The following is a 17,417-nucleotide window of genomic DNA, read 5'->3' as shown; positions in this document are numbered from 1 at the left end:
CAGCATTTACCACATAACACCTCTTCTGACAATCTTTTGCAACTAGTTTTCCCGTCAGTCTTATCATCAGGCTCCCTGTCAGAAAGAACCAAATCTAGGAGACATTCCTTTGTCTTCCCTATGTTACAGGCTTTTAAAAGTTTCCAGGGCAGCTGCCTGGCAGATAAGACAGAAAGCCCCTAGTATACCAGTCACAGCACCTGTCTGAAGATTAGGGAGATGTAAGGGTAGATAGCTCAGATCATGATCTTGAGGTCATGAGATCGAGCCCTGTGTTGGGCTGTGTGCTCAGTGAGGAATCTCCTTGAGATCCTCTTTCTCTCCCTCTGCCCCTCTCCCTGTTCATGAGTGTGTGTATATGTTCTCTCTTGCTTGCTCTCTCTCAAAAAACAAAAACAAATAACAACAACAACAACAAAAAAAAAACCAGTAACGCAGATATGCAGCAGACCAAAGATGCTGCAATTTTCTTTGAGCCTGGCTGACATATACTTTGAAATGGGAGGGCTCTAGGGGCAAAAATCTCATAGAGAAAGTTGATGAATTGTATCGCCTAATATTTTTGATCTCTGGACAATGATTGCTTCCAAGGAAAAGAGCTGAAAGCAGCAGGCCACCATGTGTTTTCACATTCCCCCCTGCCCTGGAAGAAGCGTGTGTGTGCGCAGCGAGGCCCTGCTTCACCGTGAGTGACATACATTTCTGAAGCACAGGGTAGGTGAAGGTTAACAGCTTAAGTGAATGTGCATCTCTCCTGGAACCACGTTCTGGCTAAGACGTTCTTTTAATTCTAAGTTAATATCATATTATATATAGAAAATTGCATCCTTCAAAAATTTTTTTCATATTTACACGGGAATTTATGTACTTTTGGGCACTCATCTTCCTCTGCCTTTATATCATCATTTTACCAAATTGTTTTAAAAAAAATGGCTTCCTTTCCTTGGCTTCCATTTTAATTTACCCAACTTAAAAAATAAAATAAGCTATCTCAAATGCTCCCAGAACACGGGAGGAAAACAGTAAATTAGCAGATCAACTGGTAAGGAGAAAAAGTAGAATAGAAGGTCAAAGGCTTGCTTTATCTCCTAACAAAATTTTTGACTCATGCTGTCATGTTCAAGGCATCTTCCCAGTTGCCTCGCAGCTGGAAGGAAGCCACATCCCTCAGGAGGAAGGGGTCTTAAACGGGAGAGTCCATATTCAAAAGGTTCAAATTTAAGTCACTTAAACATCGCCTTTCTGGCTTGGCCTCCAGCAGCTGCTTACCCTTCCTGGAATCACAAGATTGTCGATGCCAATCAAGTCTTTCTTGAGTTCATGCAGCTTCTGGAAATTCTCCATCTTGATCATCGTACCGTGAAGCTGTGCCACCATCTCAGTAATTTCTGCCAGAGCAGCTAACGAGGAGAACAGATGCAGAAACTTGCAGCATGAATGGCAGTCAAGGGTCTTTCCCCCCCTCCAGGGTCATATCCTCCAGTAGCTAAATTGAGTTAGGAGCCATCCTCCTAGGGAAAACACTTCTATTCCTAAATAAAAATTTCTCACAAAAATTTGCAGTATGTACTTCTTTGCTTTCCTTGACTTTCCCAAAACCATTTGGAAAATGTAAATGGCCCCTTCGTAGCTACGTGGTGGACAGCTGTCCTTCAGCTAGAATCCACTTGTAGGGAAATAAGCAGCAGGGGACCTGGAATTTTGTCCCTGGGGCAGAGGTTCCTACCCACTTCCTGCTACCTAGAAAGAACAGAGCATAGGGAGGCCACAGAAAGATCTGGGGCAAAGGAGGGATCCTTCTGTGGGAGGGTCTCGTTGATCGAGTGACACTTTGGGGCACCTGACATTCTAGCCCAGCCCAGTTCTTCCTTCTGCGGAAATCATATTGTTTACCAAGATGACTACAAAGAATAACTGCGAAAGGCAACTTTATTCTGCAGGATGAGCACATCTCCCCTACACTGTACAAATCTGATATGGAAAAAGACCTGATGCTCAATTAGTACAAGTTTGGGTGACATGTAAATCCACAGCAGCTGAACATCTAGGTATTTTCATCAGGAAATATTTGTCAACTGGGATGCCTGGGTAGCACAGCTGATTAAGTGTCTGACTTGTGGTTTTGGCTCAGGTTGTGATCCCAGGATCCTGGGGTTGAGCCCCATAATGGGCTCCCTGCTCAGTGGGGAGTCTGCTTCTCCCTCTCCCTCTGCCCACTCATGCGTGTTCTCTCTCAAATAATTAAAATATATATATAAAACTATAAGATTTGTCTACATATCCTAGATGCCAAAGGAGTGATTTTTCTGCAAAAAGCTGTACATCATCCCCACTTCCCTTCTTAAAACCCTCCTTGTCTTCTCTTTGTTCTTCCTTATAGTCTTGTGGGTTTATGAGACCCCATGGGATCTGGTCTCTGCTTACTTTGCCAATCTCCTTTCTACTGCTCTCCCTATGTGTTCTACAGAACTAATACTTTCTGGAATGTTCCATAGTCTCTGTCCCCTTTGGACCTCTGTACATGCTGTTCCTATCTCTATACTCCATACCCTCCCCTCATCCAGGAAAACCCCTATATTTTATATGTTAGATCTAAACTAAAAATAACTTTTCCCTCAGAAAGCTCCCTCCAAGCCCTAAAGGCTGGGTCAGGTCACAGGTCAATCACCCCCCAGGTGTCCTGCCCTCTGTGTCTACTAGTGGGTCCTATGAGTGGGGGCTATATCCGTGTCATTCTGTCTCATACGCTTGGTACATAAGCAGGTCCTCAATGCATACCTGTTGCACGAGTGACTGGCTGGGGCCCAGATCATGAAAAGTTTTGACTATAATCTGAGGGAATCAGGTGTCATCCAGCTTTTAAGTAAATAAGTAAGAGGTGCATTTAGAAAAAGAGGACACAGATGGGAGGTGTTTATAGTACTTTAGGAGAGGGGTACCTGGGTGGCTCAGTGGTTGAGCATTTGCCTTCAGCTCAGGGCGTGATCCTGGAGTCCTGGGATCAAGTCCCACATTAGGCTCCCCACACTGAGCCTGCTTCTCGCTCTGCCTATGTCTCTGCCATTCTCTCTCTCTCTCTCATGAATAAATAAATAAAATCTTTTTTTAAAAAAAGATACTTACTGTTGTTGTAGTTGTTGGTTGTTAAAGGAATATTGTTAATATTAGTAAGATACCTGGCACAGTACCTGATCTGTTGCTGAGTGAACAGCAGTGGGTAATATCATCATGAAAATAGGACAGGATGGTCAAGAACATGGGTTCTTGCTCCAAACCTATATATGGGTTTAGGCTCCAAGTTATTTGCTTTCCAGCTGTATGACTCTGGGAATATTTCTCAACCTCTTTGGTCTCAGCAGCCCCTATATGCAAAATGAGCTCTCCCTTGCCTTATAGGCCAGTCATGAATATCAGGAATCAACAGAGGTCAAGTCCTTCTTAAGGTGACGGGCACATTACAAATGCCCAGCAGCAATTAGCAGCAGTACTTATTCGAGGCCATTTTCCATAGCCAGTCCAAGAAGGAAGTGATGAGTTTCAACTGTGTAGGTAGAGGAATGCTTCCTGGAGGGGGCTGATTCTTTTTTCTTTTTCTTTTTTTAAATTTTTATTTATTTATTCATGTGAGAGAGACAGAGACAGAGACAGAGACACAGGCAGAGAGAGAAGCAGCTCCATGCAGGGAGCCCAACGTGGGACTCGATCCCGGGTCTCCAGGATCACGCCCTGGGCTGAAGGCAGCACCAAACCGCTGAGCCATCCGTGCTGCCCGGAGGGGGCTGATTCTAAGGTTGATTCCACCCAAGATCGAAGGAAAGGAGAGGTCTAATGACCCTCATCACTTCCTTTATGGAAAGACCAAGAGTTAACAGAAGACATGTGACCAGATGCTAAAAAGAAGGGAGCCTGCCCCATGTGCCGCCGAGGACCTGGGACCCAGGTCTCAGCCCACCCGCCCCGCCAGGCCCCGGCCCCCGGCTCACCCCGGCAGTCCCTGAAGTCCGGGTGGCTGGGCGGGTGGTGCTTGCACAGCCGCTCTAGGACCTGCTTGTAGTGCATGAGCCGGTGCAGCGGGCGCAGCAGGAAGGTGTTGAGCGGCAGGTAGCACACCTTCTGCAGCTCGAAGTCTCTGCACAAGTTCTCCAGCCGCCGCGAGCTCCTGATGCCCGTCTCCAGCGCCTCCAGAGCCTCGCTGTGCTTCCACAGGTGGGCCGCCAGTTGCTGGGCAGGGGAGGGGGCGAAAGACAAGCGCGCCTGCGTTCTACCCAGTCTGACTCTCCGAAACGAAGATCGCCTTGGCTTTATGGCTTCATTTCATTCTATTTCCTAGTTTCCCATTTCACTCTTTATTTCAGAATTTTAATTAGGTTCTTGGGATGAAAGCAAAAAGCTCTATTAAAGCATTAAGCAGCTGAAAATACTTAGGGTTTTGGAGCAGGACGTGTATGTATAATATTAGAGGTGAGACTGGCAAACTGAGGGGGTACAGATAAACAGGAGCTCCTTCAGGGGGCCTGTGGTCATCTTCTAACTGTCGCCAGATGACAAATAAGTAGACCCGTTCAGTAAATGTCATACAGTTACCACTGTGCATCTGTTTAACTCACCCCTTTTGCTTATCAGTAAATATCCACCTTGAGCTACTGACTCTGCTCCAACCCAGAGCGCTGGGTGAGAATTACACACGGACCCTCCTCTACTGGGGTCTGACAAAGATGCTTCACTTGACCAACCTTTCTTCAGGTTCCTGAACCTTCTCCTTGATCTGTGAACTTCCTTAATGAAAGACAGTTTTAGTAAAAGCCCTGCTAAGTCAACCTAACCAGAACTGGATGTCTGGTCACCCCTGACATTGGGTTCCTCATCTCTCATCATCCCCAGATGATGTCAGATCACCCTGTCTTCAGCAAAGAAGGCTGTCAGGCTGGTTCGGCCAGAGCCTGACTTACCCCTGATGTTTCCTCGTCATATGTTTCCACCCTGCCCCCTGGGCTAGAAATCCCCACTGTCTGTGCTGTATTCAGAGTTGAGCCCAGTCTCTCCCCCACTGAAAACCCCACCGCAGTGGACCCTACCTCAGTCACAATGGCCCTGAATAAAGTCTGCTTTACCCAAGCCATTGAATATTCCTTTCCTGTCACAGCTCATGGTGGAGACTGGTGAGGGTAAAGCGCTTACAAGCAAAGCACTAAAGGAAGAATTCATTCTTGGTGGCAGGTGGGGAAGAATGGCAAGTGAAGGACATTTCCAGACAGATAAAGGTGATAAGATGGGCACAAGGACATCTAGGATGAGAGAACAGCAGTCGTCCTCAAGAGTTACTTCCCAGGGGTGAGCTAGCTATTACCCCCACATCTGCATTTCCACGCTCTGCAAAGGCTTCCTAAAGAGCCCGAGACCCTGTAAGTCCAGGTGGAGATCCCACACTGGGGCCACCCTGTGGTTCTCTAACCTCAGGATGGGTGCCAGTTATTCGGGACAGAAAAACCAAAAGAACATTCCAGGTTCCCTCATTTTTTTAATCCTTTACCAAGTCCTTACAATTCTACCTCCTAAAAATATCAAATCTTTTCCTTTCTCTGCATAGTCACTGCCCTGGTTCTGGCCTTGTGCTGTCTACAACTATGGTGGTGTCTCTATTGGAGCCTCTGCCTCCACGTTTCACCCCTCCACACCTAAGCCACTGACACGAATCAGCGATGGAGCACAGCTCGTGGCCTCGTGGGTGGAACACAACAAGAGCTCACCCCATCTTGGGACAACCTCCAGAGTCTTCGTCAGGGCACACTGGGCCCTTAGGATATAATCCCCCTACCCCTTCATCATGCTTCTTGCCACTCATCTCAGGGCCACCCACTGAACAACCTGCACTTGAACGGGTCAGGCTCTTGCACTCAGAGCCTCTGCACACAATACTCCCCTGTTTGCTATCACATTGCAGTCCCTTATTTGATTTTAAGAGGGCACATCTGTCATATTCCTAGATCTTCAGGGCCTGATACACACAGCAGATACTCAATAAATGTCTGTTCCCTGCATGCATTAATGAGTAAATGAGGGGCACCTGGCTGGCTCAGTAGACAGAGCAGGGGACTCTTGGTCTCAGGATTGTGAGCTGGAGCTCCATGTTGGGAGCAGAATGTATGAACCCATGCATGCACCCAACCAAGGCAGGAGTCTTGCAAGAACCTGAGTGCCTGGAGAGGCCAGTTCATGGCCACTGGAGCACAAAGTGGAATGTGAAAGATTGCAGGAAGGACCCAGAAAGATCTAAGGCTAGAACATGAAAGTCTTCATCAGCTTTTGGGTTTGGATTGCAATGTCCCATCCAGGGAGACACAGGAGGGTTTTGAGCCTAGGCAGCCTAGCTGTAATATAAATGGTGACTGGGAGCTAAGCTTGTAGGGAGGTGGGGAGGCAGCAGAAAGCTGGTCGAGTCATCCAGCAGAGAGCAAACTGAGAACCAGAAGGAGGAATGTGATAGGAGGTTAAGGAGAGGGAGGCAGGAGTTGTATACATGAGGAGACAACCTGTGTGAAGGCGGATCTCTTTTATTTGTGTGATTCTGAAGTGCCTTTGTGCACCTGGGCAGGCAGGTGTTTCCAGGCGAAAGTTCAAAGTGTGAGCTGGTGATCACAATTTGGGTATGCGACTTTCAGGTCGGGGTGGCAGCCCCTGGCCTAGCTGCCTCAATGGGTCATGGTGACAAGTGGAGGCTCTGGGAGCCAACAGTTCTGCTGCAGTTGCTGACACCACCCCTGCTGAGCCCCTGCAAATGCAGGCCAAAACACAGGGGTTTGGGGGTGAGGGGCAGGAAGGACACTGCAAGCTACAGATCACTCTAAGCACTTTGGACAAAAGTGCTAATCCAGGCTCCTGTATCTCTAGAACCTTTAGCGGCCCTCCCTTCATACTTCACAAAAATTCTTTAAACCCAACTGTAACCACGACAAGAAAAAGCAACCCAAACAAATTCTAAAAAAGGCTACCAGTGGCTGTCTGAGCCTCCCCACCTATTTTTATTTTGCTTGCACAGAGCTCCATGCTATAAATGCTCATGGCATCCGCACACTAACTCACATGCCAGCACAGCCAATGAAGCCGACTCAACACGAAAATGCCAACTCACCAGACATGGGAGAAAGAACTGCTAGGAGCATAAACCAGGTATGTTTTAGGAGGTCTCAGGTGCGAGGTGGACACAGAGGAGCCTGGATGCCCACGGCATGTCAGCTCTCTGTGGGTGAGCAACAAAGGACAGCTGGCAAACAGAACACCTCTGGGGACTGTCCCCAAGGGGGCAGGGAACAGGCTGGCAGGTCTCCAACTGCTGGCCCTGGAGGCCATGGTGGAGGCCATGGTGGAGTTCAAGCCTCCTTAAAGGGAGTGAGTGCAGGTGGGAGCCCCCCTGGGCAGGGTCGTACAGTGGACCCTTGAACAACGCTGGGGTTAGGGGCACTAACTCCCCCAGGCAGTTAAAAATCGACATTTAACTTTTATCTGCCTTCAAACCTAACATTTTTTTTTTTTCAAACCTAACATTTAATAATAGGCTGCAGTTGACTAGAAGCCTTCTGGTTAACAGCGAGAGCTGATTAGTGCACAGTGTTATATTTATCATCACAAAAAAGAGAATGTACATTTACAGTACCCTGCTGTATTTACAGAAAAAACTGCGTAGAAGTGTCCCCGTGCCACTCAAACCTGTGTTGTTCAAGGGTCAGCTGCCACCTCAGATGAAGGGAGCCCAGAGAGACAAGGGAAAAAGCCCAACTGGGGCCACAAAACAGGCAGAACTTGGGCAAAGGAGGTTCCTATGAGGGAAAGAACTGGAAAAGTATAACAGTAAGGAAGACATGTTATAAAAGAAAGAATTCTCTTAAAGTGAGGAAGTCAGTCTCAAGAGGCTGCACTCTGTGGGATTCCAACTCAGTGACATTCTGGAAAAGGCAGAACTACGGAGACAGGAAGAGATCAGTGGCGAGGGGAGGGGGAAATAGGTAGAGGACGCAGGGTTTTTAGGCAGTGAAACTGTCCTGTGTTGTCCTGTCGTGGCAGGTACAGGACATCCTGCACTTGGCAAAGCCCCACAGGATGCACCACTCCAAGGGTGAAGCCTAATGCAAATTACGGATTTAGTGAAGAACAGTGTGCATCAGTAGTAACAAATATACCACAGCCATGCAAGATGTTAGTACTAGGGGTCACTGTGCATGCGCATGTGTAGGTGGGCAGGATATGGGACCTCTGTGTGAGCTTTCTGCTCCGTTTTTCTGTAAACTTGAAATTGCTTTAAAAAAATAAAATATATTGGGATGCCTGGATGGCTCAGTGGTTGAGTGTCTGCCTTTGGCTCAGGGCATGCTCCCGAGGTCCTGGGATGGAGTCCTGCATCGGGCTCCCTGCATGGAGCCTGCTTCTACCTCTACCTGTGTCTCTGCCTCTCTCTCTGTCTCTCGTGAATAAACAAAATCTTTAAAGATAATAATAATAATATATATTAAAGTGCAAAGATGTCTTACTGTTACATCTGAGTTTTATGCATCAGCCTGACTTAGGGCATTAAAAATACCACAGTTGTAGAACATTTTAGAGAATTCCTTGCTTCTATTGCATAGGACTCTGCAATCCCACTAGCCTCCATGGCCTCTCTCTTGCCCAGAGAGGAGTGTTGTTTTTTGAACACGGAGAAAAAGTGAGCAATAGCTCAGGGCCTCTTAAATAAGATCTTGATCTTTAAGAGAAATAGGAAATCTCTTGAGTAGCTTTAAAGCCTATCTTTTCTGTGTCCCCCCTCCTAATCCCCCCACTGTCACATTGTCCTACCTCTTGAGATAGATCATTCTAAAGGGGGGGGGGGGAATTAAGCACCAGACAACTTAGCAAGGTTCTTGGAATTAATTCAAACTCCAACAGTAACTTTTATTGTACACATGTCTTAGACGTTGTAGGTGCTCAGCTAAACCTAGATGGAGAGCTGGTTCGCGGGCTGGTTGGTTTAGAAATGGTGGCAGTATGAACAACCAGCTCTCCTTAGGGGCTGCTCTTAGTTCTCAGTTAAGGTTACTAGAGAGGCTTAGGGGATGTAAGGCAGATGGCTTTAAAATGCAAATATAGATGTATTTGTATGCAAAGGGTAAACTGTGTGAATTAAAACATCCTCTGTTAAAGGGATTAATAGCTGAAAGTGAAAATGTGAAAATGCAAATTTCAGATGTAAGAGATGGGGCAGATTTCAAAAATGAAGTAGAATATTGGTTCAATATGTATTGACTCTTTGGGTGTAATTTCATTCTGTTTCGGCGCAGACCCGGCTCCCTCGTTAGAAATCCTCTTGCCTGCTACAGTGACGTCAAGTCATAGGATTGATGGAATTCCTACATGGCTCAGAATCCAGTATGTTTGTCACACTTACAAGAAGCCAAAAACAACTGACGAAAAGTGAAGCGTTCAGTCAACCAATGTTTTTTCTACATATTTTAAAAAATGAGTTCTGAGTGATTTATTCACAGAAAATACCTGTTGTTTTGATTATAACATAGAGCTTTCAAAGAGAAAGTACTAAAAGTGCTTCCCCTCCCCACACCCCAAGTGACTGCATTTTTCTTTTATGTTTCCAAATAAGATGATCTTGAAAGAGGGATTTACCCTGTTATCTGTAGATCATCAAATCAGCTCATGTGTGCTTATGGACTGCAGTTACAGACCTTGGGCAGCCCCACCATTATTTTTCCTAGGGAACTGCCCCCCCCACCCCGCACCGTCCCCGGGCATCCCAAAGCAGCTCACCTTCATACCCTGAATGTTCTTCAGCAGGACATCTCCGATTCTTTGGTAATCTCCTCTGATGTGGGCATTTGAGCGGCCTTCCCTGAGAACAGAGGCAAAGGGGTTGGAAACAAAAGCCTAAGCAGTGGACGCGTTACCAGAAACTGTCCCAAGCCCCAAGAGCACACAACAATGACTTTTATGCCATCCTTTCCAATCCCGTTATTCTGTACCTCTCCCTTCTCTGGGTGTCAGAGAATGTTAGTGCTGGAAGGAGACTTGGAAATTACCCCACTCATTCTGCAGACAGAGCAGTCCACTTGTACTCAGACGGAAGAACTATTTTGTCATTTTAATTTGGTCTCATCTTTTTTCCTCCGCCTCCACACTTGGGTGATTTGGGCGTTATTAGAACTCTTAGCCTGAAGCAGACAAAGAGCCGTGTGGAAAGCCCTTGGAAAGAGAAAAATAGGGCTGAGGAGATACAGAGGACCCGCGCATGGAGGTGAGATTGGAGGGAGAAGCAGGCAGGATGGGTGTCCCAGGTACACGGAGGGTCCAGCCTCCCCACCACCACCTGCTGGGTGGTAAATGACAAAGATGTGGGCACTTTCAGCATTGTTTTGAGTATATATTTATATTTCTTATGGCTCCGGGCTGTAGCCAATGTTGATAAATCAGGGACTTAAGCAGCAGAGAGGAAAGGAATATTGATAACAGTAAGTAGTTACTTAGCACGGTCCGCTGTGCTGAGCGCATTACAAGCACGAACTGATTTACCCCTCGTGGCAGCCTTATGATGCAGGTGCCATCTACACCACCATTAAACAGCTTTAGAAACTGAGGCACAAAAACTATGTGGCTTGACTAACGTCAGCTATTACGAGATCGTGAGCCTGAACTTGAGTCGAGGGGCTCCAGCCTAACCCCTCCAAGCACAGCGCCAGCATATACCTGTGAATTGATGCACTGAAAAGAAAAGAATATTCCAGAGACAAAACACCATTTGCAACAATGAATCTGGCTATTATTTTCAAACCAACTGTTCAGGAAAAGCTAGAAGCCAACTTAAATGAAAAGGATGTATGAAAAAAGAAAAAAGGTAAAAACCTGGGCATGGGGCCTCACGTCGGAAGTGAGAGGTGCTCCGAATGGAACAATACCCTGAACCGTGATTCAGCCCCACGGGTGCCTTCACTCTGTGCCTCCAGCATCCCGAGAGTGACCTTCATTCTCAGCTAAAGCAGCGCTGAGCCTGTGGAGCCCTCTTGAACTGTTGACCCCACCTCCAATTCATCACTGTTGTCAGGATGGGCAGAGGAAGGCAGGAGGAATGTATGCCCTTAAGGAAGTAAACCAGAAGCTAGAAAAGCCAGGGCAGATAGAAAGAGGGGCTGGCTCGTCGCCCAGCCCCTGGCTTCCTGCAATAGGCAGTCAACCGCGCTTTTCATTCCACTGGTTCTAACTAAGCAGATACTGTGGATGAAATCACGGGAGAAAGAGCACCCAAACCCACTGGGTGGTAGTTAAAGCTTCTCTGGAATAAAGGGAGAGAGAGCATCCATTATGCTTCCAGTCTGAGTTGTCAACGGCTTCTGGATGCTTTCTTTAACCTGCTCCTCCTTCCCTTCCACCCCGACACCGCACTCCTCAATCCTTCTGCTTCCTCTTAGCTGCCAAAACAAACTTTGGCAGATTGCCTTCATTACTACTCACTTCTCTTCCAATTAAGTATGGATTCTATCCCCACCACTCCCAGAAGTGCTTCTGTGAAGGAACTGGGGTGCCTGAAGCGTAGGGCGCTCTGCTCTCTAGCCTTGGGACGCCTTTTTCTCCAGGCTCCCAGATTCCCCTCAAGGTGAGTTCTCAGTCCTCATGGCCACCTCCTCCTGCTGCAGCCACTCCGAAGAGGTGTGTGTTCTTTGGGAATGCACGGGTCACCCTGTTCTCTCTCCACTTCCTATTTCTTCCTGTGTAATTCCTCGATTCCCCAGGGTCTTGATTCACGATGTCACATCTGTACCCAAACGATGCTTGTAGTTACCGACCCAGGGATTGTCTTTCTCATACCACTCAGAAGGCTCTACACCAATGACCCTGCAAGTATCTCAAATTCAAGAGGTTCCAGAGTTAATTATCTTCTTGCCCCAACCCAATCCTCCTCCTATATTAATCCCCTTGTTGATAAAACTGTTCTGCCCCATGCTCAAACCCCAAGATAGGAACCCCAGGTATATCCTCCTTTGTCTCCCATATCCACACCCACTGGATCAAATTCTCCCCAAAATGGGGTCCGTGGAGAATTTTAAGCAACGGACTTAAACCCAGGCCCTGCGTTAGAGACTGTCCTCGGTCCAAGGCTAATCACTGCCTAGTAATCTGCTCCATTGACTGCAGGGTTGAGGCATCTCTGGATTTCTAGCATATGGTTATTAATCCAGTCTCTACTGAGAAGTTGGTCATTTGGCCACTCTGTTGATCCTGATGTGTGCCTGATTTTAGCGCATTTACTGATTGTTCTTCTCCTCGTATACTTGGGAGCAGAAAGGAGCTCCGCCTAAAAAGGAGGTTTTTTGCTTAATAGAACTACTCACCCCCTGCCCCTTCGCCATCACATGACGCTCCTGTAGGAGCTGGAAAGCTCTTTTTCCCTTACCTCACTGCCCCCCAACACCTGAGCAAAAAGGAAGACCCAGCTACTGAGCTAGAATGTCCTGATTTTGACTAAATGCCATACGTTCATAAAAGGAGGCAAGACACAATTGCAACTTGATTTGTGGGTATGTAGATATTACTTGGAACTTATGTAAGTGATCCCAAACCTCTCAAATGGGCATGCCATTTGACCACGCAGCTAAGCAAGGTCTTTACTTAGTTTGAAGGACATAATTTTGATATTTTAACGAGAGTCCTGTGGATTGGGTGGGCAAGGGAAGAAATGGGGTGGGGGCGTCCTCTGGCTTAATATTAATAACAAGCAATTTCCTCCTTCTCACAGATAACACCCTAGCCCAGGGGAAAATGAAGTGCTGGAAACGGACACTGGGGGAGGGGCGGAGCACCATGTGGAAGCCAAACTTCATTGACTTCACTTCCTTTTTTCTTCTGCCAACTGTTTCTTAAAAGAAAATGTACTCATGTTGAAGCCCCAAAGTCAAGGGGACGTTTTCCTGCACTGGCTTGCTAGCAGAGCCCTGCTTCTCTGTCTTTGGCATCTTTACTTGCATTTTAATAGAAACAGCTCTAGGTTCCTACCATCAGTGCCCTGTGCCGTGGGGGCGGGGAGGTGGGGGTGGGGGTGGGGAGACCGTGATGTGGATAAATTCAAACAGGGCCAGTTCTAGGTGGTGTGGGGAAAGCAGGCTGGGGCCCAGGAAGTCAATGCAACCAGGTCAGGCAGCTCTGTCTGCCTTCTGTACCCTCCCCTCTGCAGCGCACATGGCCAGTCCCAGCACCACACCGTTCCAGAACGGGGAGTCAGTCCATGGGAAGAGGACAAAACCCAAAACTCCTGCTGCTGCCTATAGAAACATTGTTCTGTTTTTCCTTCCTGTACATGTTAATACCCCCAAATCTGCAAGTTCAAAGCCTCTGCTTTATTATGAAGAACTAAAAGGTCATTTTATTATTAAGAACATGAAAAAAGTAATTATAACTCTTCCAGAACATCCTCCGGATGTTAACCTCACAAGAAAAAGGTCCTTGTTTAGAAGACAGGGCCACATATTTGTTGTCTGTGTAATTACCGTGCAGCAACAAAGCTGAAAATTCTTTTGACAATTCCACTCTTGAAACCCATGGACTCAGAAGCCTCCTGGATGCAAAATTCTGACCCATGCACCATGATTAACGTACTCTCTAGAGCAACTACGTGTTAGCTCAGCATTGGGCCAAACACACGCACACACACTATGAATCTCCAAGTCTTCCCGACCCTCTGTAAACACTTCATTCACCATTATGTGAGCTGGTCACTAATTTGGCAGCAGGCAGCCCAAGAGGAAGAAAAGGTTATTAGGACCAGTTCCCTGGGGGAGCGCCACTGACCAACAGCAAGGCTGTCTACAAGGGGCAGAGGAGCCCTGCACCGGAGGGCTTTGACTCTAGCCACCAGGGAATCCACAACACTGGCTGTAGGAGCAGGTGGGCAAGGCCAACGGGAGAAATCACCACTCTGCTTCCCCCTTCACAGCCCCAGCGTCAACCTAAAATCTACGTGGAGCCCTAAAACAGCATACAGCATGTCCACGACCTCATTGGTGATACAGTCCCCCACTTGAGTATTTTCCGAAAACAGGACATCAGGCCTGGCTTTAGTCAAGTGTCAGAGGAGATTCCTTACCATGAATGAAGGTAGTGACCGATCCACTGGGCTTTTCAAGTAGCCTACTATTAATCCAAGCATGTTCCCTAAGCACTCAGCCCTCCCCTTCTCCTTGCAACATGGGAAGCATCGTCTCAGAAGGACAAAGCTCACTGTAGCTTGGAGCTGGAGTGTGGCCCGGCCACTGGGCTCTGTGTCTGGGTGCTCCCTGACCCCGGGAGATGGACCCAACTTTGTGAGCCTTATTTTTAGGCTGCATTTGCAAATCAAACATCATATCCTTGCTCTTACTAGTCTCTGTGTTTCCATGATTTTAAAAAGGAAAGAGTCTATATTCACATGTATCTGTGCATCTAAGTAGAAAGATAATGTGTAAATAAGTAAATGAATAAAGATATTCTATTACTGTGTGGCTGAAGGGGGGTTGCTGGGTTAAAAAAAATTTATCCAGAATAGATTATATTTATTCTATAGCTAATACTTAGATGTTTATATATATTTATAGTACATATTTGTATATTATACAGAATACATAGAACATCTAAAAATATTAGTAAATATTAGTAAAATATTAGTAAATATTAGTAAATATTAGTAAAATATTAGTAAAATATTAGCCATATGGCTATGTAGATTTCAATATTTGTTGGTGGATTTCATTGTCCTTTGAGATTCCCTGGAGAGGAAAATCCAATTAATTCGAATCTTAATTCACATCCCCTGTTGTGAGAAAGACATCTGTATAAGAGGCGTCCTTACTGGGCTTGGGGCTTTCGGGTTTCCCTTTGGTGGCTACAGGTAAGGGATTTACCCTTTGGACCAGCATTGTCTGAAGGCAGACATGCTCTGGCAGTGTCATGCTCATCAGTCACAATACTGGGATGCTTAAAGCTCTGGCTTTTCTTCTGAGGTTTAGCACCAGGTCCCATTTATTAAGAGAAGCAAAAGTTACAACCCCACTCACAGGCAGGCTTAATAGCACCCAGATGAGACCTGACACGGTTACCTGGGTTCAGTCCTATTACTGAACCACATGTGAAAATGCAACAGGACAGAAAAGCTGTTTTAAACTCATCAGTGACCTGGAGAGGGCTCTCTCTCAGTGTCTTCCAGCAGAAAACTCACCTGTGGTTCAGACAATTGGAAAAATTGTTTTCACTTTCCTAGGAAAGCAGCCTACTCTCAAAGCACAGTGGGCTATACAGCTAGGAACAAGGCAGATAATCCAGGAAACTAGTTCCCACATATGATGGAGAACATTTCATTTTACTCATGTGTTAAAAGGAAACAATCACCAATGTCCCTGGAACCCCAGGTGGACAGTGGAGAGCCAGCTGGGACAGAATATAAATGAAATCAGTGTCCTTGTGGTATCTTTCTTGGCTTTGAAACAAACATATAATTTTTAACTTTGAATACATTTATAAAAATAAGTATACAAGTGATCCTCCTGCATAGTATATGGGTAAACCCCACACATCATTTTTTTTCATTGTTTATGCTAATTTTTCTTCCACTGTTTCTGCTTCTAAGTGGTTTTCTAGGTAGGCCACATTGCCTTGTCTCCAATGAGTTTTACTGCTGTTTACTTGGAATGCAATGATTTTTAAACCCCTTTCTATGATCTTATTTTTTATTTTTTAGATTTTATTTATTTATTCATGAGAGAGGCAGAGACATAGAGGGAGAAGCAGGCTCCACGCAGGGAGTCTGATGCAGAACTCGATCCCAGGACCCCAGGATCACAACCCGAGCAAAAGGCAGACGCTCAACCACTGGGCCATCCTGATGTCCATGGTCTTATTTTTTAAACCAATGAAAAATCTTTGAATAAATGCTCTTGCATACAAGAAGCAACCCTGATACTGGTGAAGCAGGGCATGTGGGGCTCACAGAATCTCCCTGAGTTGTGCTTTTTGACAGCTAACCTCAAAGATTCTGAATTCCAGGAATTTAGATGGGAAAGGACATAATGTGCTGGGACATTCAGTCATGATGGGAAAGGAAGCCCACATTCGTCTGCCTTCTACTCCAGAGCTCCTTTCGCTCTAAAGCCTCAAGAACCGTGCTCTTCAGTACAGTATCCACATATGGCTATTTAAGTTTTAAGTCTACTTAAAATGAAATTTAAAAATTCATTTCCTCAGTCATACTAGCCCTATTTAAATGCTCAATAGCCACATGTAGCTAGCGGCTAGTGTTGAACAATGCAGATATAGCATATTTCCATCACTGCCAGAAGTTCTACTTGACAGCATCCCTCAAGAGAGAACAGGGAGCAGGTTTACAGCTACCTCTCCTGCCCCCAGATTCACAGGCTCCAGGGAAAACAAGATGTTAACCCGACCATCTTGCAGAGCCTCATTTTCCAGAGGGAGGGGAAGGTGGGCATAATTCTACAGGACTGTTTTGACTGTCAAGTGAGGATCTTTAAGGGAAAATGTTTTGAAAGATGTTGCAGAAATGTGAGGTGCTTTCCTGTACAAATGCCGCCAGTCTTAAAGCTATCATTACATTTAGCACCTCTGGAATATGCACAGTGATTTCTGTTCTGAGGAAAGGTCAGATGCCCATTGAGCTCTTGAGCTCTCGCCAGGTGCCCCTTTCAAAACCTATCAGGCTGGTCTGGCTGCCTTCTGGACACAGCAGAGTGAAGGAGGAAACCAGAATGAAGAACGGGGATTGTGCTGGTTTTGTTCACTGAACACTGGGAAGGGTGACATATGGTAGGGATGGAGTAAATATTTGTTGAATAAACGAAAGCTGATCCTGGCCAAGTCTGCTGACAGAGGGATTCGCATGCACACAGCTCAAGGCTCTGAGGTGGAGAGATGGCCCCTGCCCCCGAAGCCCTGGGCGTATCACTGGGAAGGAAAAGGTGTGTCACATCCTTGCCTCATCCATGCATCTGTGTGCCTATGTGTGTGTGTGTGTGGGGGGTGCGGGGGGCAGGAATGGCCTGAGAAGCATGGGCAACACAGGGTAGCAGGCAGTGACTATTTCAGATCACGCTCAGGGCTGGGGTTTCCTGGGGACCAGAAGCTGTTTTCATGTTACAAGTGAACAGCAATCAGCCTGCTTCTTTGGAGTTCTTTCCCTCTAAATGTTAGGCTTAAAGCTTCTGGTGCTGGAGGCATAGTGAGAGCCACACCAGGTGGTTTCAAAAACCAGGTGTGCCCTTAACTAGCTGTGTGACATCTATCAAGTAACTCACCCTCTCTGTGCCTCATTTCCTCACCTGTGGGGTAAGGAAATAACAATATCTACTTGATGACATTTTTGTAAAGATTAAATGACATGATATATGAACAGGGATTAAGAATCT

The 17,417-nt window shown here is 46.4% G+C and overlaps 1 protein-coding gene and 1 long non-coding RNA gene across 8 annotated transcripts in view; one reads left to right on the top strand and one right to left on the bottom strand.

Moving 5' to 3' along the window:
* Positions 1 to 17,417, bottom strand: part of FARP1 (FERM, ARH/RhoGEF and pleckstrin domain protein 1) — a 283,051-nt gene that overhangs the window by 12,616 nt on the left and 253,018 nt on the right. For all 7 annotated transcript variants that reach the window (XM_072760878.1, XM_072760875.1, XM_072760873.1 and 4 more), the window contains exons 17-19: positions 9,790 to 9,871; positions 3,984 to 4,221; positions 1,270 to 1,400 (exon numbers count right to left, since the gene is read on the bottom strand). In XM_072760878.1, the coding sequence (XP_072616979.1) occupies positions 1,270 to 1,400; positions 3,984 to 4,221; positions 9,790 to 9,871 (451 nt within the window). The remainder of the gene's footprint in view (positions 1 to 1,269; positions 1,401 to 3,983; positions 4,222 to 9,789; positions 9,872 to 17,417) is intronic.
* LOC140599311 (uncharacterized) lies at positions 7,027 to 14,507 on the top strand. The gene is made up of 3 exons (XR_012002035.1): positions 7,027 to 7,167; positions 9,309 to 11,626; positions 12,767 to 14,507. It is a non-coding gene; the product is annotated as an uncharacterized lncRNA (long non-coding RNA).

Source organism: Vulpes vulpes, chromosome 6 (assembly GCF_048418805.1).
Source record: "Vulpes vulpes isolate BD-2025 chromosome 6, VulVul3, whole genome shotgun sequence".
NCBI classification, from domain to species: Eukaryota; Metazoa; Chordata; class Mammalia; order Carnivora; family Canidae; genus Vulpes; species Vulpes vulpes.
Note: the sequence above shows the minus strand (reverse complement) of the source record. Positions and strands in the feature narration are given on the sequence as shown.